This window comes from Dendrobates tinctorius, unplaced genomic scaffold (genome assembly GCF_039654945.1).
Source record: "Dendrobates tinctorius isolate UK_male_01 unplaced genomic scaffold, ASM3965494v1 ptg000145l, whole genome shotgun sequence".
Classification (NCBI taxonomy): Eukaryota; Metazoa; Chordata; class Amphibia; order Anura; family Dendrobatidae; genus Dendrobates; species Dendrobates tinctorius.
In genome coordinates, this window is record NW_027361812.1 from 13,328,082 (window position 1) to 13,352,642 (window position 24,561).

The following is a 24,561-nucleotide window of genomic DNA, read 5'->3' on the forward strand; positions in this document are numbered from 1 at the left end:
CATATCCACTCATTAACCCCCATCCCCACATTAAGCCCCATATCCACTCATTAACCCCCATCTCCACTCATGAACACCCCCATCTCCACTCATTAACCCCCATCCCCACATTAACCCCCTTCCCCACATTAAGCCCCATATCCACTCATTAACCCCCATCCCCACATTAAGCCCCATCTCCACTCATGAACACCCCCATCTCCACCCATTAACCCCCCACTCATTAACCCCCATCTCCACTCATTAACCCCGATCCCCACATTAACCCCCATCCCCACATTAAGCCCCATATCCACTCATTAACCCCCATCTCCCATCTTCGGTGGTTCTTCAGCTCCACAGTGGAGCACACTTACCACCAGGGTTCTCTCTGGGCGCCGGGGAGTGACGTCAGCAGCGTGATCACATGACCTGATCACGCTGCTGACGTCGCTCTGGCCCGGCGGTCAGAGCTTCAATTGTACTGGCGTCTGTATAGACGCCAGTACAATTGCTGCCTGGGAGTCGGCGCGGCCTCCTTCTCTGCGTCGGCTGTCAGCTTGACAGCCGACACAGAGAACCGCCGACACACAGGACGGGGGGCGGCAGAACGCAGCCGCAGGGGGAGAGACACTGCCGACCGCTGCATTAGGCGGCCGGGCGGCCCGACTGCGCCCCCCTGCTGCCTGCGCCCGGGGCAACTGCCCCGGCTGCCCCCCCCTGGATACGCCACTGGTCAAAACTGCACCAAAAGCTCATCATGGGAACGTAGCCTAAAATAGTATTTTTTTCTGTTGCAGTTATTATGATATATGACATCCTCTCGTTAATCTTATAGGCAAGGAATTTGTTCATGATTGTTGGGTGTTCATTTTTTATTAGCATTTATTATGATCTATTCTATTATTTCTAAACACTGTTTTTCAGTAATCACTTTGTATCTCTGTTCATACTGCACCCACACACACAAATAATACTAAAAATATAGCCAAACAAACCACACATCCAAGATTTGATCAAAAAATACAGTTTAAACATTAATTTTCATATACCTGCAGTAAGGAAAAATGACCTGTAGGTGGCACCAGAGTACCCCAAAGCACACTACCACAAAGCTGCTTACAGACATCACAAACAAATACAAACATTTGCCTTGGGATCTTTCCAGCTTGCTCAAGTGCTTGCCCAGCCTATTTCAGGCACATTGGAGATTGCACACTTCACTGCAGGTGAGTCACAGATGCAAACACATTTGTATACATGCACTGCTTTTTCGGTGATTACTTCGCCCCACACACAAATGGTGAGTCACATATGCAAACACATTTGTAAACATGCACTGCTTTTTCGGTGATTACTTTGCCCCACAAACACAAATGATACACCATTTCATAGGTAAACTAGGCTCCCTTCGGAAAGAAAAGAGCCAAACAAACCACACATTCATGATTTTATCACTAAATACAGTTTAAACATTCATTTTTATTAACCTGCAGGAAGACACAATGACCTGCAGGTGGCACCTCAATTGGAAAACATTTTTTGGCCTCTACTTATCAAACCAAGGTATTGTATTACCAACCTACATATATAAATACCTGTCTGTGTCCATCATCTCTCGAAATACATTTACCGTATATACTCGTGTATAAGCCGACCCGTGTATAAGCCGACCCCCCTAATTTTGTCACAAAAAACTGGGAAAACTTATTGACTCGCATACAAGCCTAGGGTGGAAAATGCCGAAGCTACTGGTAAATTTCAAAAATAAAATGGGCCCCATAAAATGCTCCATAAAGTTCATGATGGCCCCATATAATGCTCCATAAAGTTCATGATGGGTTCCATAAGATGCGCCAAACAAAAATATACCTAATACTGCTGCACAGTGAATAATGGTGGCCCTATAACATGCTCCATAATAACATATGCCCCACATAATGCTGCACAGTGATTGGTGGCCCCTTTTAATGCTGCACAGTGATTAGTGGCCCCTTATAATGCCGCACAGTTATTGGAGGTCCCTTATAATGCTGCACAGTGATTGGCGGCCCCTTATAATGCCGCACAGTGATTAGTGGCCCCTTATAATGCTGCACAGTGATTAGTGGCCCCTTATAATGCTGCACAGTGATTAGTGGCTCCTTGTAATGATGCACAGTGATTAGTGGCCCCTTACAATGCTGCACAGTGATTAGTGGCCCCTTACAATGCTGCACGGTGATTAGTGGCCCCTTTCAATGCTGCTGCCTCAATTAAAGAAAAAAGAATAAAAAAAAAACTATATACTCACCTTGTCGCTGCTGCTGCAGCTACTGCTCCTCAGCGTTGCCGGCTCTGCAGTGACTGTTCAGGCAGAGAGCGCCTGCTAACTACGTCATGGTGCCCTCTGACCTGAACGTCACTGCCAGAGGAAGCAAGACAGCAGAGCGACGTGCAGCGGTGGAACGGGGGACAGGTGAATATGGCTCCCTCCGTTATACTCACCTCTCCTGGCATGTCTCTTGCAGCCCCCCGTGCTTATTCCATCTTCTCCGCGCTGTTCTTCCTGCTTTCAGCGGTCATGTGGTGCTGCTCATATGCGCATATGTAATGAGCGGCACCACGTGACCGCTGAAAGCAGGAAGAACAGCGCGGAGAAGATGGAATAAGCACGGGGGGCTGCAAGAGACATGCCAGGAGAGGTGAGTATGATCTCCGACACCCCCGCTCCCCCTCCCCGGTCCGACCCCGGTATATGACTCGCGTATAAGCCGAGAGGGGGAATATCAGACCAAAATAATGGGCTGAAAATCTCGGCTTATACGCGAGTATATACGGTACATTTGACCAGCTTTCTTTTTCTGAATTTGCCTGCGCCCCGACGACCAATGTGTGAAAATTTCACACGGGCCAAGCTAGTGTTTTTATATTATTCTTTTTGGTCAGAAGAGATCTTTGGTGATTTTTTTTTACTTTTTTTAATTTTTTTTTACTTACTTTAACCTTTTCAGACCACAACCATACCAAACAATACCCAGTGAATTAGATGGTAGACTGAATCTTCGCAAATGTTTGTGTACAAAGAAAAAGAATAGAAAGTTTAATGCATTTGATAAAAGGCCTCAGGTAAGTAACATATCAGGATACATGATGCATGATTGATAAGTATTTGCATCATTTTTCATTACTGTCTCACTATGTTCCTGACGTGTTTTTGCATACATTGCTGTATCTAATTTGCATACACCTACTGGGCAGTTTTCATTGATTCTAGAACTAGAGAATTTCCATGTAAGGGTATGTGCACATGTTAAGTATTTGTTGCAGACATTTATGCACCAAAAGTATATCTCCTGGCAGGAAAAATGCAGCATAAAATACACATTTTTTGACGTTGATGCCTTTTAATGTGCGTTTTTTTACTTGCATTGGAATGGGTGCAAATTGCTGCATAAGTGCTGAAAGCATTGACAAGCTGCAGATATGAAACTGCTTCAAATCTACAAGGAAAAAATAAGCAACGTCTGCATGAGACTTCAGGAACCTCATTCACTTTTCTGGTACTAGGAAATATTTCAGTTTTTGTAACAAAACTGGGAGAAAAAAAAAAGCGACCAAAATGCAGCAAATCTTTGATTTAAATTAAAAGCTGCTTTTAAAGTACCAACAAAAGCTATGAGATTTCAGAAATCTCATGCAAATACTTGTTTGTTTTTAACTGACCGAATTGGAAAACTGCAGCGTTTTTCTCATCTGTAGAAAGTAAAGAGAAACAGCAGAAATAGAATTGTGTTTTTTCAACTTTTTTTTTCGCGAATAAAGCTAATTTTATGAACGGGGTTATCCGGTTTTAAACCACTCTATGTGACTGCAGAAAACTTGTGAATCCTCACATCGTGTGCACTGCCGGCGCTAGGAACGGCGGTCATGTGACCACAAGTATGCGAAATGCATAAACGCTGTCACATTTTTGCAATAAAGAGCTGTGCTACACTTGCAACTTAAAGCTCTTGAGCACCAACTGCGTATCCATCTTTGATATAAAGTGGTGTCTACTTGTCTCCTTTGGGTGCCTTTTGGATCCCTTTTTATATCAGGGTCCTGTTGTGGCTGTTACTTTATCGACCATCCCTAGCTTTGCCCCTACGTACTCATCGTTAGGCTAGACAGATAAATCCAAACCATGTAAAAAAACAAGATGAGGCAAGGCAAACTATGCCAGAGGATTGAAGAAAAGGCAAGGGATGACCTAATGGTCAAAATTAGAAAGTTAAGCCAAGCTGGGCACAAACAATGCTACAATCCTAATATGAACTGGCTTTCTCTGGCTAGTAAAGGAATTAAGCAGGACTAGAGATTACTAGTAATCCCAAACATCTGGCCACATAATACAAGATAGACCAAACAAGGAATGAGTCATAGCATCTGCTCCAGTAGCCCAATGACCGAAGGGTAATCAATAGTACAGACGATGTAGACTCGACCCTATAAATCGTTAAAACTGGATTACATTATTTGCTATGTAGCGCTCAGTTGTGACATACAGATAGATCTATCATACTGGGCTTCCCTGATGTCCTACTATCTAGCTATGGCTACTAGCAGGTTGCAATATACCAGTATATTGCTCTATTGAGTATATTTCAGGCTGCCAAGGTAATAGAATATTCAAGACAATCTGCAATCGGTAGTGATGGCACAATGACAACAGGACATTAATCATAAAACGTTCTTCACTTACCAGATGTCCACCTTTTCAGACACAGGCTCATTTCGTATGACCTCTGGCGCCATCCAGGCTACTGTGCCGGCAAAGGACATTTTAGTGCTTTTGTCACTCAACTCTTTGGATGTACCAAAGTCTGATATTTTCACCAAGTCGTCATATGTGATCAGCATGCTGCGCGTAATAGAAGAAAACATGTGAGCTGTAGAAGCTAGTATTACTCGTATATGTGTATCAAGATTAGAATATCATATTCAACCTCCATACACACAGATAAAGAGTATATAAGACTGACTATTCATATTACCAATTCACCAAGGCATGCTAAACACTATTACATACCAATATACAGTATGACCATAAATTGCCTCCAATGCTCTTTCTTAAAGCAAATAGGGTCATAAAATATTTTGATGGCTTTGCAGGAGAAGAAAATCTGGCTACTTTTGTTCCAAAAAAAGTGATAATCTTGTACAATGGTCTGTGACCGGCATTAACGATCCACCGTGTACAAGGCCACCATAGATGGTACAGCCATGTTCTCCCAATCCCAATCAACCCTTTTAAAAAGTAATAGAAAATAGTTTGCAGATACAGCTCACCTCATCCAATATACACTCACTGGCCACTTTATTAGGTACACCTGTCCAACTGTGTGTTAAGACTTAATTTCTAATCAGCCAATCACATGGCGGCAACTCAGTGCATTAAGGCATGTAGACATGGTCAAGACAATCTCCTGCAGTTCAAACCGAGCATCAGTATGGGGAAGAAAGGTGATTTGAGTGCCTTTGAACGTGGCATGATTGTTGGTGCCAGAAGGGCTGGTCTGAGAATTTCAGAAACTGCTGATCTACTGGGATTTTCACGCACAACCATCTCTAGGGTTTACAGAGAATGGTCCGAAAAAGAAAAAAAATCCAGTGAGCGGCAGTTCTGTGGCCGGAAATGCCTTGTTGATGCCAGAGGTCAGAGGAGAATGGGCATACTGGTTCGAGCTGATAGAAAGGCAACAGTGACTCAAATTGCCACCCGTTACAACCAAGGTAGGCAGAAGAGCATCTCTGAACGCACAGTGCGTCGAACTTTGAGGCAGATGGGCTACAGCAGCAGAAGACCACACTGGGTACCACTCCTCTCAGCTAAGAACAGGCATCTGATGGCTACTTTCAGCAGGATAATGCGCCATGTCATAAAGCTCGAATCATCTTAGATTGGTTTCTTGAACATGACAATGAGTTCACTGTACTCAAATGGCCTCCTCAGTCACCAGATCTCAATCCAATAGAGCATCTTTGGGATGTGGTGGAACGGGAGATTCGCATCAGGGATGTGCAGCCGACAAATCTGCGCCAACTGTGTGATGCCATCATGTCAATATGGTCCAAAATCTCTGAGGAATGCTTCCAGCACCTTGTTGAATCTCTGCCACGAAGAATTGAGGCAGTTCTGAAGGCAAAAGGGGGTCCAACCCCTTACTAGCATGGTGTACCTAATAAAGTGGCCAGTGAGTGTATATACATTGTTGAGCCTGGTTTCTTGGACAATACACCCCACTATGCGCGGATAAAGCTTGTGAGATATCAAGAAGCTTTGCTCAAAGATGTGAAAATAGGTTTTTCAGTCCAGAGAGCAAATTAAAAGCAAAAAAAGTTTAGGACTAAATTAAAATAGCATGGGCAGAAAAAATATACTGACGCATTTCGAGTCTAGCTGACTCTCAATAGTAGATATAGTAGACTCGAAACGCATCAGTTATATTTTTATGCCCATGCTGCTATTTTAATGAAGTCACTTTAAAGTATTTTTCTTTTTAATTCTCTTTGCTGAATTGAATTGTTTGCCATAAGTGACTCTTCCTCCAATATATTTTATAAATAATTGCATACATTATGGAAGATACTTACTTTGGTGATTTAAGATCTCTATGGATGATTTTGTGGAGATGCAGATAGTTCATCCCTCCAGCGATACCCATGGACCAGTCCACTAACAAAGAAGGAGTGACTTTCCTTCCGGCACGCAGAACTTCATACAACTGCCCTTGGGCACAGAACTCCATCAGGATACAATAACAAGGAGCCTGGGTACAGACACCCCTATAAGAGAGGGATTTTGAGAAAAATGAAATTAAGTCCTAATGGAACAGCTAGCAGTAGTGCCTTCTAAAACACAATAGGAATACAACAAATATCATCATAGTGAATATACAATAGGATGCTCTCTGTCACGGTAGGTCTTGAGTTGAATATAAAGTGATAATATGAATAGTATGTAATTACTATATTTGTACTTTATCCATTGATCTCTGATCCGACCCACTAATTACAGGATTCTCACAAATTGTACTCCCTTCTATATGTATTCTCAATAAATGGGCCGTGAAATCATTACTTGGCAAGGGCTGTTGCATTTATTGTTCACAATGCTTCAATCCCAATTGGTTTTCTGACATCTTCCATAAACTACCAGGCCAGCTTCATTTCACAGTAAAGCATATTTGGTAGTGTGCAGTCCCCTATATCAACTGGTAGTATATTTGCTTCGACCATGCCTTGCTGGATAAAGAATTTAGACACATAACATGAATAAGGAGACAGCACATTTATTAGACTTCTTTTGTATTGAGACACAATTGCAATAAAGGGGTCAAGTAAATAAACGTAACTATATTTCCTTATACAAACCAGATAGCGATCAGACAAACAATCATTCGGTTGACGGCTATCTCTCCCGAGTCCCTATGTACGGGAAAGCTCGGATCTGTTGAGTACTCCTGTTTTCTCTATGAGAGAGCTGCTACTAAATTTTTCTGGCAGCGGCTTATCTCCTGGAGAACAAAAGGATTGGCCATGGGAAATCCAACATGCCAGATCCTTTTCTCCTCCAACATCATCTGTTGGGGAAGAGTCAAAAGGCCCTTATATATATTAAACTGTCTGCCGATCCCGCTGATATCAGCAGGTTCGCCCAACTTTAGTCTAATGTGTAGCAGGGTCTTAGATGTTAGTATATCACATGTTAACAATTAGTTAATCAGTAATATATCCAGTTTCCAATGTCTCTAGTCTCCAGAACAGCAGTAGGCATAAGGGAAATTTTTTTTATTGTTTTAAAAGGGAATCTGCCATCAGGTTTTTGCTATGTAATCTGACTGTCACAAGTTTAACACGACAGAGAGGAGCAAGAAGACCACAGTATCTTATTTCTCCTACTACTGCCCTTCACCTTCATATTAAATGGTGTACATTTAATTTGCAGTGAAGGGGTTAATCTGCTCAGTTGAGAGCTCCTGGAAGCTTTCCTGTGTTAAAGCTCTCAGCTGTGCACTGTTAGCTACCCCCATCTCCTATAAATTCTGTGTCCTGGCTAGCACTCATTGTCAAAGCTAGCTTATTCTCCATGTCTGGAGGTTGGTTGTTGTTGGAGAAGGCGTTTGGTGGATTTATATGTGACTGTTGCTAGGTTTTGAGTTCGTGATAATTCCCTTTCTTCTAATACTTTGGTTCTACCACATCCTCCACTCCTCGGTGTTTACCTCTGTTGTATATGTATGTTTGGTATTTTCCTTTAACCCTGTTCAAATTACCTTGTTAGTCTGGTTGGTTTATTATGGTCCACTACTACTCTCCTCTTCCCTTGGTGAGCAGACTGAGGGAGGATTCAGGAGCTCAGGCAAGAGTATGTGGACCCAGCGTTTTCACCATCAAAATTAATCCGGGGAACAGGGCGAGCTAGGGCACCCCTAACGTTAGGGACAGGGAAGGAACCTGGTCCTGGGACACCTGACAACAGAGTCGTGACACTGATATCAGCATGATATAGTGACAGCCTGATTCCAGTGATTTATCACTTTTTTATGGGGTGCAGCAGTTGTGATAGAGTCATGGTTTTCTCTGCTGCAGATTTAACAGAAATCAGTTGTTGTGCTGTATATAACCCACCCACACCACAGCTTTCTGTGTACACCGTATAGTACAGAGAGCTGATAATCAGCAGGGTTTGGTTACACTAGGATGCATGAGGACAGTTGTCCTGGAATGCTAGTCTACTGCTGATAAAACAATGAATGTATTGAAACAGCAAAGCACAGCCCAGTAAGTGACACATCACTGTAATCAGGGACTCTACTACTATGTTATGGTGCTCTCATATTACATAGCAAAACATGCTGACAGATTCCCTTTAATGTGTTATAGGTGACTCACTAATGCTGCAGAGTTTGAAGAGTGCAGCATCACATAAGTTAGTGAGGTAGGACAGCTCCAGTGAGACATCGCTTCCTCAAAACTAGTCCTACCACACATCTAATTAATGACACCCTATCATGCTTGCTCATACATAATAGTAGGATTGTTTTACATGCTGCTTAACACACCCAGAGACTAGTGATGAGCGAGTATACTTGTTGTTCGGGTCTCCCCGAGCATGCTCGGGTGGTCTCCGAGTATTTTGGTGTGCTCGGTGATTTCGTTTTCGCCGCCTCAGGTGCATTATTTGCGGCTGCTAGACAGCTTGAATACATGTGTGGAATGGCTGTTTGTTAGGGAATTCCCACATGTATTCAGCCTGTCTACAAGTCGCAAATCATGCAGCTGAGATGAGGAAAACCAAATCTCCGAGCACGCCAAAATACTCGGGAGATCACCCGAGCATGCTCGGGAAAACCTGAGCAACGATGCTACTCACCCATCACTACCAGGGACCTAAAACGGACCATACAGTTGTGGCCAAAAGTATTGCCACCCCTGCAATTCTGTCAGATAGTACTCAGTTTCTTCCTGAAAATGATTGCAAACACAAATTCTTTGGTATTATTATCTTCATTTAATTTGTCTTAAATGAAAAAACACAAAAAGAATTGTCCTAAAGCCAAATTGGATAGAATTCCACACCAAACATAAAAAAGAGGGTGGACAAAAGTATTGGCACTGCTCGAATAATCATGTGATGCTTCTCTAATTTGTGTAATTAACAGCACCTGTAACTTACCTGTGGCACCTAACAGGTGTTGGGAATAACTAAATCACACTTGCAGCCAGTTGACATGGATTAAAGTTGACTCAACCTCTGTCCTGTGTCCTTGTGTGTACCACATTGAGCATGGAGAAAAGAAAGAAGACCAAAGAACTGTCTGAGGACTTGAGAAACCAAATTGTGAGGAAGCATGAGCAATCTCAAGGCTACAAGTCCATCTCCAAAGACCTGAATGTTCCTGTGTCTACCGTGCGCAGTGTCATCAAGAAGTTTAAAGCCCATGGCACTGTGGCTAACCTCCCTAGGTGTGGACGGAAAAGAAAAATTGACAAGAGATTTCAACGCAAGATTGTGCGGATGTTGGATAAAGAACCTCGACTAACATCCAAACAAGTTCAAGCTGCCCTGCAGTCCGAGGGTACAACAGTGTCAACCCGTACTATCCGTCGGCGTCTGAATGAAAAGGGACTGTATGGTATGAGACCCAGGAAGACCCCACTTCTTACCCCGAGACATAAAAAAGCCAGGCTGAAGTTTGCCAAAACTTACCTGAAAAAGCCTAAAACGTTTTGGAAGAATGTTCTCTGGTCAGATGAGACAAAAGTAGAGCTTTTTGGGCAATGGCATCAACATAGAGTTTACAGGAGAAAAAAAGAGGCATTCAAAGAAAAAAACATGGTCCCTACAGTCAAACATGGCGGAGGTTCCCTGATGTTTTGGGGTTGCTTTGCTGCCTCTGGCACTGGACTGCTTGACCGTGTGCATGGCATTATGAAGTCTGAAGACTACCAACAAATTTTGCAGCATAATGTAGGGCCCAGTGTGAGAAAGCTGGGTATCCCTCAGAGGTCATGGGTCTTCCAGCAGGACAATGACCCAAAACACACTTAAAAAAGCACTAGAAAATGGTTTGAGAGAAAGCACTGGAGACTTCTAAGGTGGCCAGCAATGAGTCCAGACCTGAATCCCATAGAACACCTGTGGAGAGATCTAAAAATGGCAGTTTGGAGAAGGCACCCTTCAAATATCAGGGACCTGGAGCAGTTTGCCAAAGAAGAATGGTCTAAAATTCCAGCAGAGCATTGTAAGAAACTCATTGATGGTTACCGGAAGCGGTTGGTCGCAGTTATTTTGGCTAAAGGTTGTGCAAGCAAGTATTAGGCTGAGGGTGCCAATACTTTTGTCTGGCCCATTTTTGGAGTTTTGTGTGAAATGATCAATGTTTTGCTTTTTGCTTCATTCTCTTTTGTGTTTTTTCATTGAAGACAAATTAAATGAAGATAATAATACCAAAGAATTTGTGTTTGCAATCATTTTCAGGAAGAAACTGAGTATTAGCTGACAGAATTGCAGGGGTGTCAATACTTTTGGCCACAACTGTACATAGAGATTTTGTATGGCTGAAAACAGTCTGATTTAGATCACTTTCTGTCAACCTCTTGAGCTATTCTGAGCAAACTTAACATATGCCGACTGAACATACAAATCTGAGGAAATGTTCATCTTCTGTGATTTTTTCAGTCGTCGTGGGGTGCTGCAATTGAAAAGTTGTTCCAGCCAAACAACATCCCAGCCCAGATCAGCCACAGATCACAGCATTGATCAATTTATGATTTGACATTTTAGACTTATGACACTGACATTGACACTTGCATTAAAAACAACAACCATAGACCAACAATTGGTCCAAAAAAGGAGAAAGTATTACCATGGAATGGCACGGACCAACGTGCCATAGAGTGGGAGAGATTCATTCCTGATAGTTACTGGTAATCTTACAGATCACTGGATCTCCATTCTGTATTATCATATACAGTATTAGCAAACCTTTATGTGTTACCTTCAAAGATGCCAAACCTTGTAAGAGTCTATGGCCGCGGCCATCTCTGCAAGACGCTACAAACATGTAGAAGGGAGCAGTCAGTGCTGCGGCAGGTTTGTCCTCAGCGGCCACGAAGTAGAGAAGACTTTAATAGAATGGGCTAGAATTAAGATTGCCCACGTAGCAGTTAACCTGCAAATTAACCCCATGTCTGCAGGTTAATATAGTCTTTTTCTAGTAACAGGTTCCCTTTAAGTCATTCACCCCTCCTCCCCGTCTCCATAGATTTCTACACGCAGCAGCTAAAATCTGATTGCTTAGTGAGCCGAAAAACCTGTAAACATGTCTTCACTAACGACACATAGGAGCTATGAATTCAGAGAAAAGGAGAGATAAGTGGAGAAAGGGGCATTTTTATTTAATGACACATGTTGTACAGCTTTATATCTTCACTTTTACTGTGGATTTATGGAAAAAAAAAAATGAAATAGCAGTTACTCTTTAAGGTGCAGGTATAAAGTGATATTTGACTGCAATGCCATTGTTACCTATAGAGAAAAAAGGACCTTCCATTTCATATCATTGGGCCGCGACCCAGTACCATAGACCCTTCATGTCATACACGCTAAGGTCCAGTAAGCTGAGATAAGAGTATTTCTAACAAGGTCATCGCAAAGCTAGTGGCAATCTGTGGCCACTGCTAACGTTTTTTTGGATGATAAAATACCTGCTCGCTCATATGGAAGACGCTTATCCTGCAGGGTTACTGTTTTATTGGACAGAGAATAAAAACACTGACCACCCAGTGTGAGAATCCAGTAAAACGAGAGCCAATATCTCAGCTTCATGGAAGAATAACACAAGGTGAATAAGTTACTTAGGGTAGCTGCAGTCAGACACTGCATATAACTGCAGCCTTGTAGATTGTAAGCTCTGAGGGGTAGAGTTCTTTCTCCAGTGTATGACCAAGAATGAATAATCTCGCTCTCACTGCTATCACTGCGTTGGTGTTCAGAAGAATGTCATGGCCACGGTGCAACTAGTTCCAATCTCCCCACCACTCTGTACACAGATACCTTGATAAAGGCCCAATATGGCCGAAACGTTGGCAATTTCCAATTTTCATGGGTCGGATTGCAATAATTCATTCAGTTCATCTTCATTCAGCTTATTTATTTCTTATGTGCTTAATCCCTGGAATTCTTTACAATCTACAAGGCAATATCTTCTCTAAGTACATCTGTGTAATGTTACAATTGGGACATTAATACATTACTCACTTGAAGGTGATGATATTGGGGTGCTTCAGTTTCCGCAGGTGTTTAATGTCTGTCTCTTTTATGTCTCTAACTTTCTTTACAGCAACTTCTTCACCGTGAAACTTGCCGAGGAAGACAGCTCCTTGGGCACCACTGCCCACCCACTGCAGATCCTGAATCTCTTCGAATGGAACTTCCCAAGAGTCTTCTTAACGAAAGACAAATTTGTAAATGTAGACACAAAAACAAGATATAGTTTTATCTTTTTCTCAGTATTTAATTATGGTATCTACTGTGCCAGACCAGTATAACTTAGCTGAATATTTAACTAAAACTTTAAGGGGTGGTGCAAGTTTTGAAAAATTGACTAATCCTTTCTAAAAACAGCTCTAAGCCTTTGCCCAGGTTGTGTGTTGTATGGCAGCTCAACCCCCTTGTATTTAATATTATTGACTCGCAATATCAGACACATCCAATGGACAGTTGTGAGTCTGGTTCTTAAAGAAAGCAGAAAAGTTTTTCTAATTTTGTACAACTGCTTCGACCAGTGTTGTAAACTATTAATTCAGCCAAGGTGTTTAGTTCTAACTAAAGGGTCTGAATACTTATGACCATGTGATATTTCAGTTTTTATTTTTTAATAAATTATCAAAAATTTCTACATTTGTTTTTTTTTTCAGTCAAGATGGGGTGCAGAGTGCACATTAATGAGAAAGAAAATGAACGTTTTTGAATTTACCAAACGGCTGCAATGAAACAAAGAGTGAAAAATTTAAAGGGGTCTGAATACTTTCTGTACCCACTGTACATATGTCTGTGTATACATTTTATATATTTGATGTCGTACCTTGTTCTTTGCCAAACTTCTACTTTTCACACTGTTTTTTTTTTACTTTTATGTATAATGCATTATACCATGCCATTTTATGAGATTTATTAATGTATAATATAGATGATATTATGGAGTGCTATATCTATCACTGATCTGCAGGATTTAGTATATCATACCTAGGATATTCACACTCTTTTTCCAGGTATACCCATCTTTAGTTTCATCTGTGCTTTCTCGTTATGGTTTTATGAAATTTGCTTATCTACATTACTTGTATAAATAAAATTATTGCATATTTTACTTGGCCTGAGAAAACATTTGTTCTTTACTGGAGTTATTTGCAATTTTGCTTTTTGGCTCAGTTACATAAATTGTGGTTTTGAGTATAGAAATAGTCAAACAGTAGAGTCCAGACTTAAGTCTTGCAACTGACTCAACCTGTACATTAAGTTTTTACAACAGACTGTAAATAGTTTCCTACCTTCATGTTGCTTGTGTTCAGTTGAATATGTTTTACCAATCATAGCCCAGACTGGCCTCAGACACCCAAAAAGTCCACCCAAAAACCCAACTCCAGCCTGACATTGCATGCGGCTGTCTCCAAGGGCACGACATGGTCTGTCATCTCCGGGACCACCTGCTGCTCCACCACCACCTCTATCCTCAGGTTCTTGTGGATCTTGGGGAACGCTGTGCGTAAGGGGAGATGAAGGATCATCACTTGGAAGTGTGACTTCTGTTCGCACCATATCACGCAATACACATTGTGTAGGGGTCAGTTCTTGTTCTGGGGTGCAGCCAGGTGGTGTATCAGTGTCCAAATGTCTTATAGGTCCATCTGAGAGAAGGCTGGCAAAGGAGGGTGAGGGAGTACGGGTATCATGTAGACATGCCATAATAGTTCATAGGAAAAATATGGAACTTAGGTACGGAAATTCTGTCCAATTCGTAGTTTTAATCCTGTAAAGAAAATGGAATCATAAGTATTCTGTTAATCAATGCTAATAATTTACCAAATAGGGTCAACATAGTGCAATGACAGCGATTTGGATATAGTCTGCAATCATTGTGAGAAGGCAATATTTATCTCATCACAATAAGCTGGGCAATATCTATAGCTGCATTAAAGTAAATGTCCAATTATGGAGACAATGGCCCTCACTCATCAAAGTATTCTGGAATAATAGGAGAAAAAGGCATAAATCACTCGACATTTCTGCACAATGCTGAGTTGCGAAAAAAATGTTGTGTCTTTTGGTGGTTCTCCTCCTAATTAGGAAAAGCTGGAACGTGGGTGTGATGCCACAGCTTGTCTAATTTATGACAAGCTGTGGTATTCCTTATGATAGAAATCTCATTCCAGTCCCTGGCTGAAGTAAGGTTTGTTGTGCAGCGCACGCCACTTGTTAGGTGTGTCGGATTCAGGAAGAGATGTCCACCACTTAATGAATCAGGAGCACCTGACTCCAACATGGCGGTCATGGCGCCAACTCTTGATTAATCAGGGCCAATGTGTTTGCCATGTCTTGGAAACTAGAAACTATTGTTCACTATATTGATTTCCTGAATCTCCTCAAATGAAACCTCCCATTTGACAAATATGTAAAAATAAACATAATATTACTGTATATATTTATATACATGTGTATATTTTTTCTTCATAGAATCGTAGAGTTGGAAGGGACCTCCTGGGCCATCTGGTCCAACCCCCTGCGCAAAGCAGGATTCGCTAAATCATCCCAGTCAGATGTCTGTCCAGCCTCTGTTTGAAGACTTCCATTGAAGGAGAACTCACCACTTCTCGTGGCAGCCTGTTCCACTCATTGATCACCCTAACTGTCAAAAAGTTTTTTCTAATATCTAATCTGTGTCTCCTCCCATTCAGTTTCATCCCATTGCTTCTAGTCTTTCCTTGTGCAAATCAGAATAAAGTTGATCCTTCTACAATGTGACAGCCCTTGAGATATTTGTAGACAGCTATTAAGTCTCCTCTCAGTCTTCTCTTTTGCAAACTAAACATTCCCAAATCCTGCAACCTTTCCTCATAAGACAGGGTTTGCAGACCGGTCACCATTCTGGTCGCTCTTTTCTGAACTTGCTCCAGTTTGTTAATGTCTTTTTTAAAATGTGGTGCCCAAAACTGGACACAATATTCCAGATGAGGTCTGACCAAAGAGGAGTAGAGGGAAATAATGACTTCACGTGATCTATATGACTATATGCTTCTGTTAATACATCCTAGAATTGCATTTGCCTTTTTTGCTGCTGCATCACACTGTTGACTCATATTCAGTCTGTGATCTATTAGTATACCCTTTTCTTTAACTCTTCCATGTGACTTTTCAAGCCTTATACAAATTCAACATTTCTGCTAAAGAGGTTGCCCACTTTATTTTAACAAATATTTTAGGGACATAATCTTATTCAGAGGTGTATCTAGGTTTTCTGGCACCAAGCACATATGCAATTTGCCCACTTGGTCATGCACTGACGAGCTGCTCTCCCTAATTCTCTCGATGTTCAGTGAAAAACTGAGAGAAGCAGGAAGAGAAGCTCGTTGTCACAGGACGGTAAATATGAAAGTCGCATATGAGTGACTACTGTGATGACTACTGGAACCTGCAGAGCTGAATCCTGACAGTGAGCTGAATCCTGACATTGCTATTGAACATTGGCATAGAGGACAGCCGACTACCAGTCCGGGGGCGGTAGAATGCAGCCACCGGGGAGACACTGTGGACCGCCGCATTAAGCGGCCTGACTGCGCCCCCCTGCCAGCTGCGCCCGGGGAACCCCCCTAGATACGCCTCTTATGGTACTTACTGTTATGTAGGTGTTCCAGGTTCTCCTAATTTGTAAGTTGCTTCTCGCTTGTTGCCTCCTTCCTCACAAACTGTATAGTACTCCACTTCTTAACATGGCTGCTAATGATGCATGATGGCGCATGTGATCAGACCTGTCTATCAGTCTCCTCTAAAAAAATCAAAACATTTCAAATGGGTAAGCTATTTTTCAATTGGAGGAAGCTGGTAGACAGATCTGGACACAAGCTCCTCCATTAGAAGCCATTTTGATAACAGGAGCCCTGTGCAGTCTGTGATGAAAGCTGCTCTATCAAGTACAGGAGGAGAAACCGTAATCCTTATATATTTGTAAGTGGCACATAACCATGTCTCTAACCCAGTTTAGTTAAAAATAAAAATAATCTGGACAATCCCTTCAAATAGTTAGCTAATGTGGGTTTAGTAAATGTTACTAGATTTTTAGGAACCTTCATTTTAAAATGTTACATGCCATTCCTATAAAAAAAAAGAATGTGCCCATTTTTTGATAGCAAATGAAATAAGCCATACTTGATAAATATACAGTGGTGCTTGAAAGTTTGTGAACCCTTCAGAATGTTCTGCATAAATTTGACCTAAAACTCAATCAGATTTTCACAAGTCCTTAAAATAGATAAAGAGAAACTACAGTAAAATGTAAAAGTTTGGGCACCCCTGGTCAAAATTACTGTTATTGTAAACAGTTAAGTGCATGTATTTAGACATGTGCCACTCATACTGGGTACTAAATAAATCAGAATGTTTTGAAAATTTAGTTTCCATCTTTTAACCATTTGCATATAATTAACATGTCTATCCATCCTGTGATTTCCATAATTCTGTGACTTTTCCTTCTTGGTGGTGCAATTTCAATGTTGAGAAGTGTATGTATGTGTGTGTATATATATATATATATATATACATTAAAATGATCTAATGTGATAGTTTACCCACTGCAGCAATGCAAAGTAATACAATACTATGCAATGCTATTCACATCTTACCAATGTAAAATTCCAAATTCTTATCAGTAATCTAAGCGTAGAATGCGATCTTCAGGGACTCACAACAATAGCTAATACCGCACACTGGCAAAAGCATCAGACTGCCGAGATAAGCACTACAGTATTATTTACCTCATAAAACCAATGCCCGTAATTCTTAGAACAGTAATGCATTCCTTGTGCAATTAGGCTCAAGTTAAAGCTGCATAAGAAAAAAATACTGTAAATGACGGGGTCAGTGAGGACACAGTCCTGGTAAATGTGGCGAAATTTGCTGTCTATAGGACTGAATTCAGATGAGTGTACATCATGTAAGACACACTGTACACTTAAGAGCTATGTACATGACAAAGTGGTGTGCGCACAACTTGTACACAGACGTGGAGGTGCTATGGTTCCTTATCATAGTTGGCAATGCTACTGGGGTTTTAGAAAAGCTTCTAGAGGCCTCCATAATATGGCAGGTGCTGAACATACCATTGTATGCCTCCTTAAAAAATAGGAGACACAGAGAGTTTAAGACTCACTGACAGACATACTGCATGTGCAGCCGATGCACCCGGCGACACCGGGGCCCGGTGGAGGAGGGGGGGGCCTGCAGGACGGCTAATAATGAGGGCAATCTGGCCTGTTTATCCGGCCCCGAGACTCTGGGGGGCCCCTGGCCAGATTGACCTCATGTGCGGCGGACAGGGAGAGATCCCTGCAGCTCCGCTGTCTGCAAGAGAAAATAGCAGCTGAGCTGCAGCGATCCATCCTGCTCCCTGCCTGTGCTTCCTATCTCTCACACAGTCAGCAGTGCGGTTGGATGATGTCATCATTCAGCGCCGCGGCTGTGCCAGAGAGAGGAAGCTGCCGGCGATGGTGATGCTGCGGGAGAGTAAGGGGAGAGGTGGTGTGTGTGTGTGTGTTTTTCAGTGTGTGTCGCTGCGGGGGAATGTACAAAGAGATGAATGGTGCTGTGTGTGTAGGTGGAGGAGAGGGCAGTGATAGGGGAGAAGGCAATGATGGGATGGTGGGGGAGAAAGCAATGATGGAAGTGGTGGAATCGGCAATGATGGGGGTGGTGGGGAAAAGGCAATGATGGTGGTGGTGGAAAGGACAATAATGGAGGTGATGGAATGGGCAATGATGAGGTAGCAGTGGAATGGACAATGTTGGTGGAAAGGGCAATGATGGGGTGGTGGGGGAGGAGGAAATGATTAAGGTGGTGCAGTGGGCAATGATGAGGGTGGTGGGGGAGAAGGCAATGATGGAAGTGGTGGAGGAGAAAGCAATGATGGAGGTGGTGAAGAGGGCAATGACTGGGGTGGGGGAGAGGACAATAATGGGATGCATGGGGAGGAGGACAATGAGGAGTGTGGGGGATTGGGATGGGAGGAAGGAGTATTTATAATGGATTTAGGAACTGGGGAGGTGGAGGAAGACGGTATTATTGCTTATTATGTCTAACGTAGTCCCTTAGTATATAGCGTACTCGCTTATTATGTATAACGCCATCCCTCAGTATATAGTGTAGTCACTTTTTATGATGCCGTCCCTTATTATATAGCTTCCTCTGCTGTTATGTACAGTGCTTTCTCTTACATAGTGTATTCTTGTTATTTTTGTTATTCACAGTGCCCTCTTTTATTACATAGACCCCTCTCTTGTTAGATATAAAATGACTGCTGATGGAGGAGATGGTGACCAGACTACCAGTCCATCAGCTCCTCCATTAGAAAAGAAGCTTTCCCATGCTCCATCAGCCATCATTGCATTATACAGCTAACAAGACAGGACGGTACGTAATAAAAAACAGGGCTCTATATAATCCCATATGTAAGGGACGGTGCTGTACATAACAAGAGAGGGCACTGTATAATAAGGGATGGCAATATACATAATAAAGGAGACTATGTAATATATATGTATATGCACGTGTGTGTGGCTATAATATACACACACATATTATATATATATATATATATATATATATATATATACTAGCTGCTGGCCCGATTCTAAAGCATTGGGTACTCTAGAATATGGCCAGCGGCAGATTAAAATTAAAAATGTGATATACTTACCATCCGACGGCCCCCGGAATCTGTCCCTCCTCTCCACGCTGCCGGCATCTTCCATTCCCAGTACTGCTTTGCGCCAAAGACCGCTGCTGACGTCCTCTCGCGTATTTCGCGCAAAGCAGTACTAGGAACGGAAGATGCTGGCGGCGTGGAGAGGAGGGAAAGATTCCGGGGGCCATCGGAAGGTGAGTAGATCACTATTTTTTATTTTAATTCTATTTTTTACACATTTATGGTACCGAGGGTCCGAAGGAGTCTCCTCTCCTCCGGACCCTGGGTACTGGCTAGCGTTGGGCATCTCCGGCTCCATCGCCGCTGACGCCCGTGCGCCCGTAGATGACCCGCGGCACGGTAGCGGTGGCGTGCGTCCTGCTAATTGCGGACTGCGCCTGCGCACTGCGCCTGTTGCTGATTGGTTGCGGCCTGGCGAGGACCTGGCGGCCGCGACCAATCGGCGCTGCGGGATTTTGGTTACAGACAGACATGATAAGGCGTTTATATATATAGATATACAGCTCTGGCAAAAATTAAGGGACCACTGCAGAGTTTTATAAAAAACAGCTTCTCTACATGTCTGACAGCCATTCCATTCCAGTGTCAGTTGAATTATGACCAAAGTACACCTAATTCTACTTAGTGCACTTCTGATTAGGTGATCACCTGAACCAAATCTTATTTAATGAAGGAAAGTATAATAAACCTTGCTGTGTTGTTCACAATCCTCTTGCAATAGTATAAGCTGGATGGCAAAACAAGTGCTAGGAATATCCCAAAAGTAATAGGAAGGAAAAAAAAACTTTTAACCATGCCAAAGGAGTTGAAGAGAAAAGTCTTGAGTGAGGAAAAGAAGGGCTTAATTCAGGCTTTACTAGCAGACGGATACAGTGAGTATCATGTTGCCTCCATCCTTAAAATTTTTAAGATGGCAGTCCATTACAACAAGGTCAAGCAGAAGATATTGGGGACAACAAAGCTACAGACCAGCAGAGAGCAAAAACGACTCTCCACTGACCGGGATGACCATCATCTTATTTGAATGTCACTCAGCAACCGCAGGATGACATCAAGTGACCTACAAAAGGAATAGCAAATGGCAGCTGGGGTGAAGTGCACAGCCAAAACAGTTCGTAACAGGCTCCTAGAGGCAGGGATCAAATCATGTAAAGCTAGAAAAAAGCCTTTTATCAATGAGAAGCAAAGGCGAGCCAGGCTGAATTTTGCCAAAGACCATAAGGATTGGACCATAGATGACTGTAGTAAGGTAACCTTCTCTGATGAGTCTAATTTTCAGCTTTGCCCAACACATGGTCGTCTAATGGTTAGACGGAGACCTGGAGAGGCGTACAAGCCACAGTGTCTTGCACCCACTGTGAAACTTGGTGGAGGATCAGTGATGATCTGGGGATGCTTCAGCAAGGCTGGAATTGGGCAGGTTAATCTTCGCGAAGGATGTATGAATCAATGTATGAAGGACGTATGAATAAATTCAAAATTTAGTGCTTGGAAATTTGAAGACATGTTGTCAGTAGTTTATAGAATAAAAGAGCAATTTACATTTTACTCATTATAAAGAGAAAAATCAGCCAAACTGATGGTCTCTTAATTTTTGCCAGAGCTGTATGTATATACAGTGGGGCAAAAAAGTATTTAGTCAGTCAGCAATAGTGCAAGTTCCACCACTTAAAAAGATGAGAGGCGTCTGTAATTTACATCATAGGTAGACCTCAACTATGGGAGACAAACTGAGAAAAAAAAATCCAGAAAATCACATTGTCTGTTTTTTTTACATTTTATTTGCATATTATGGTGGAAAATAAGTATTTGGTCAGAAACAAGCAATCAAGATTTCTGGCTCTCACAGACCTGTAACTTCTTCTTTAAGAGTCTCCTCTTTCCTCCACTCATTACCTGTAGTAATGGCACCTGTTTAAACTTGTTATCAGTATAAAAAGACACCTGTGCACACCCTCAAACAGTCTGACTCCAAACTCCACTATGGTGAAGACCAAAGAGCTGTCAAAGGACACCAGAAACAAAATTGTAGCCCTGCACCAGGCTGGGAAGACTGAATCTGCAATAGCCAACCAGCTTGGAGTGAAGAAATCAACTGTGGGAGCAATAATTAGAAAATGGAAGACATACAAGACCACTGATAATCTCCCTCGATCTGGTGCTCCACGCAAAATCCCACCCCGTGGGGTCAGAATGATCACAAGAACGGTGAGCAAAAATCCCAGAACCACGCGGGGGGACCTAGTGAATGAACTGCAGAGAGCTGGGACCAATGTAACAAGGCCTACCATAAGTAACACACTACGCCACCATGGACTCAGATCCTGCAGTGCCAGACGTGTCCCACTGCTTAAGCCTGTACATGTCTGGGCCCGTCTGAAGTTTGCTAGAGAGCATTTGGATGATCCAGAGGAGTTTTGGGAGAATGTCCTATGGTCTGATGAAACCAAACTGGAACTGTTTGGTAGAAACACAACTTGTCGTGTTTGGAGGAAAAAGAATACTGAGTTGCATCCATCAAACACCATACCTACTGTAAAGCATGGTGGTGGAAACATCATGCTTTGGGGCTGTTTCTCTGCAAAGGGGCCAGGACGACTGATCCGGGTACATGAAAGAATGAATGGGGCCATGTATCGTGAGATTTTGAGTGCAAACCTCCTTCCATCAGTAAGGGCATTGAAGATGAAACGTGGCTGGGTCTTTCAACATGACAATGATCCAAAGCACACCGCCAGGAGTGGCTTCGTAAGAAGCATTTCAAGGTCCTGGAGTGGCCTAGCCAGTCTCCAGATCTCAACCCTATAGAAAACCTTTGGAGGGAGTTGAAAGTCCGTGTTGCCAAGCGAAAAGCCAAAAACATCACTGCTCTAGAGGAGATCTGCATGGAGGAATGGGCCAACATACCAACAACAGTGTGTGGCAACCTTGTGAAGACTTACAGAAAACGTTTGACCTCTGTCATTGCCAACAAAGGATATATCACAAAGTATTGAGATGAAATTTTGTTTCTGACCAAATACTTATTTTCCACCATAATATGCAAATAAAATGAAAAAAAAAACAGACAATGTGATTTTCTGGATTTTTTTTTCTCAGTTTGTCTCCCTTAGTTGAGGTCTACCTATGATGTAAATTACAGACGCCTCTCATCTTTTAAGTGGTGGAACTTGCACTATTGCTGACTGACTAAATACTTTTTTTCCCCACTGTATATATATATATATATATATAAATATATAGCCTTGTCACCATAACAGAAGGAGAGGGGCCCAGACACATTTCTTGCACAGTGGCCCAAAGTGTCAGTGTCCGTCCCTGTTAAGACCTATGGCTTTTTCCATTGCAGCGGTCTTGGACTGGCCTACAGGAGAACCCTCCGGTGGGCTCCTTTGCAAGACTGGACCTCCACCCTCTTATATGAGCAGTACTTGGCACTATCTACTTGACTCACTATGCACACACATAGGAAGCATCTTATTCATTTAGCAATTTAACCAGTTTATTGTTATATAAGTTTGTGATTGAGGATAATGTCACATTTGCATGTACGGTAGTTGAAATCTTGGGTCCTGGAGTTGGTTGCTGGTGGGCCCTTGGCACTCATGTCCGACACTGCTTAGCAGTCCATAGGAGGAAAATTATAGATGCGCTTGAGTCTGAGCAGGCCTAAATTAGACTTCACGCATGCTTTTAAGTTTTAAAATACGTATAATTTAGTACACTGCTTTTGTGCTCATTATCCTATGTGCCGAATGATCTTACCCTCAGCTTATTAACTGGTCCAGTGCTACACAGCAGCCATATTTTTCTTACACTGGGAATCCAATTTAAATCAATGACACTGAAGCAGCATGTACAGTAAATGTACTTCTACTAATGCGGATCTTTATTTGGCCATTTTTTTTGCTTAAATGCTTATATTTGGGATTAAGGATATTTTTTAGATTTGGGTTTCATTACAAATTTTGCCGTGTTTGGTCTTTACAAGCTGTCTCCCAGCGCATTCAACTTTGATGTGGTCACTTATAATAAGTCAGCAGAGACGAGCTCAGAAAAAGACACAGAAAAGGGTGGCTTCACATGAACGTATAAAAAATTGTTTAGCGTTTCATCCATCACTTGTCATCCTTGCGCTGTCCGTATACAACGCGTTTGTCTACAGCAGCAGTTATTAATGACTTACAGGACCATTTACAGTTTCCTATGTAAAAGAATTGCAATGGAGAAAATCGTAAAAAATCAGATGCTCTACTGTGGCTCAGTATTTCATTTAATTTATTGAAGAAACTGGTGCATTCTGTGCATAGTGCTCATCTGCACTACCCTGTTGAATAAAATTGGTCCACGTATTGTTTGTTTTCCAGGATAGAACTCGGACCAAAAACAAGCCTGAAGAGTTACAGCTGGTGATGAGCGAGTATACTCGTTGCTTGGGTTTTCCCGAGCATGCTCTGGTGTCCTCCGAGTATTTTGGTGTGCTCGGAGATTTAGTTTGTGTCACCAAAGCTGCATGATTTGCGGCTGCTAGACAGCCTGAATACACATGGGAATTCCCTAACAAACAGGCAACCCCCACATGTATTCAGGACGCAAATCATGCAGCTTCGTCGACAAAAACTAAACCTCCAAGCACACCAAAATACTTGAAGGACACCTGAGCATGCTCGGGAAATCTCGAGTAATGAGTATACTCGCTCATCACTAATTACAAATTCTCCCATAAGAAGGAGATCACTGGTGGATTGATTCTCAGATAACTCATTCTTCAGTCAGCAATGAACAGTACAACATCGAGGCTAAACCAGGCAAACGGGGCGACATTTTTAATGGAACCCAATTACAAAAACGATTTATAGCCCTAAATACATGCATGTCAGTAAAAAAAGTGGACAATTCCTTTAAGATGTAAGCAGATTGAAAGATAGCTGAAATGTGGTGGTGGCTGAACAGTATTTGATTATGTTTTCACTATATTTACTGTAGGTGGTGAAAGATTATTGAGTTACTGTTGCTACAATTTGGTGTCTTCTGTTTGGGACCTACTATCTGTAACCCACTGACATAGTACATGCAGTCT

At 42.2% G+C, this 24,561-nt stretch overlaps 1 protein-coding gene across 3 annotated transcripts in view; it reads right to left on the bottom strand.

Annotated features, from left to right (window-relative positions):
- MAP3K12 (mitogen-activated protein kinase kinase kinase 12) overlaps positions 1–24,561 on the bottom strand; it is a 189,517-nt gene that overhangs the window by 62,836 nt on the left and 102,120 nt on the right. For 2 of the 3 annotated variants that reach the window (XM_073546220.1, XM_073546221.1), the window contains exons 2-5: positions 14,059–14,537; positions 12,767–12,953; positions 6,595–6,786; positions 4,703–4,861 (exon numbers count right to left, since the gene is read on the bottom strand). In XM_073546220.1, the coding sequence (XP_073402321.1) occupies positions 4,703–4,861; positions 6,595–6,786; positions 12,767–12,953; positions 14,059–14,473 (953 nt within the window). In that variant the 5' untranslated portion in view covers positions 14,474–14,537. The remainder of the gene's footprint in view (positions 1–4,702; positions 4,862–6,594; positions 6,787–12,766; positions 12,954–14,058; positions 14,538–24,561) is intronic. The other variant, XM_073546222.1, reaches the window with a different exon arrangement.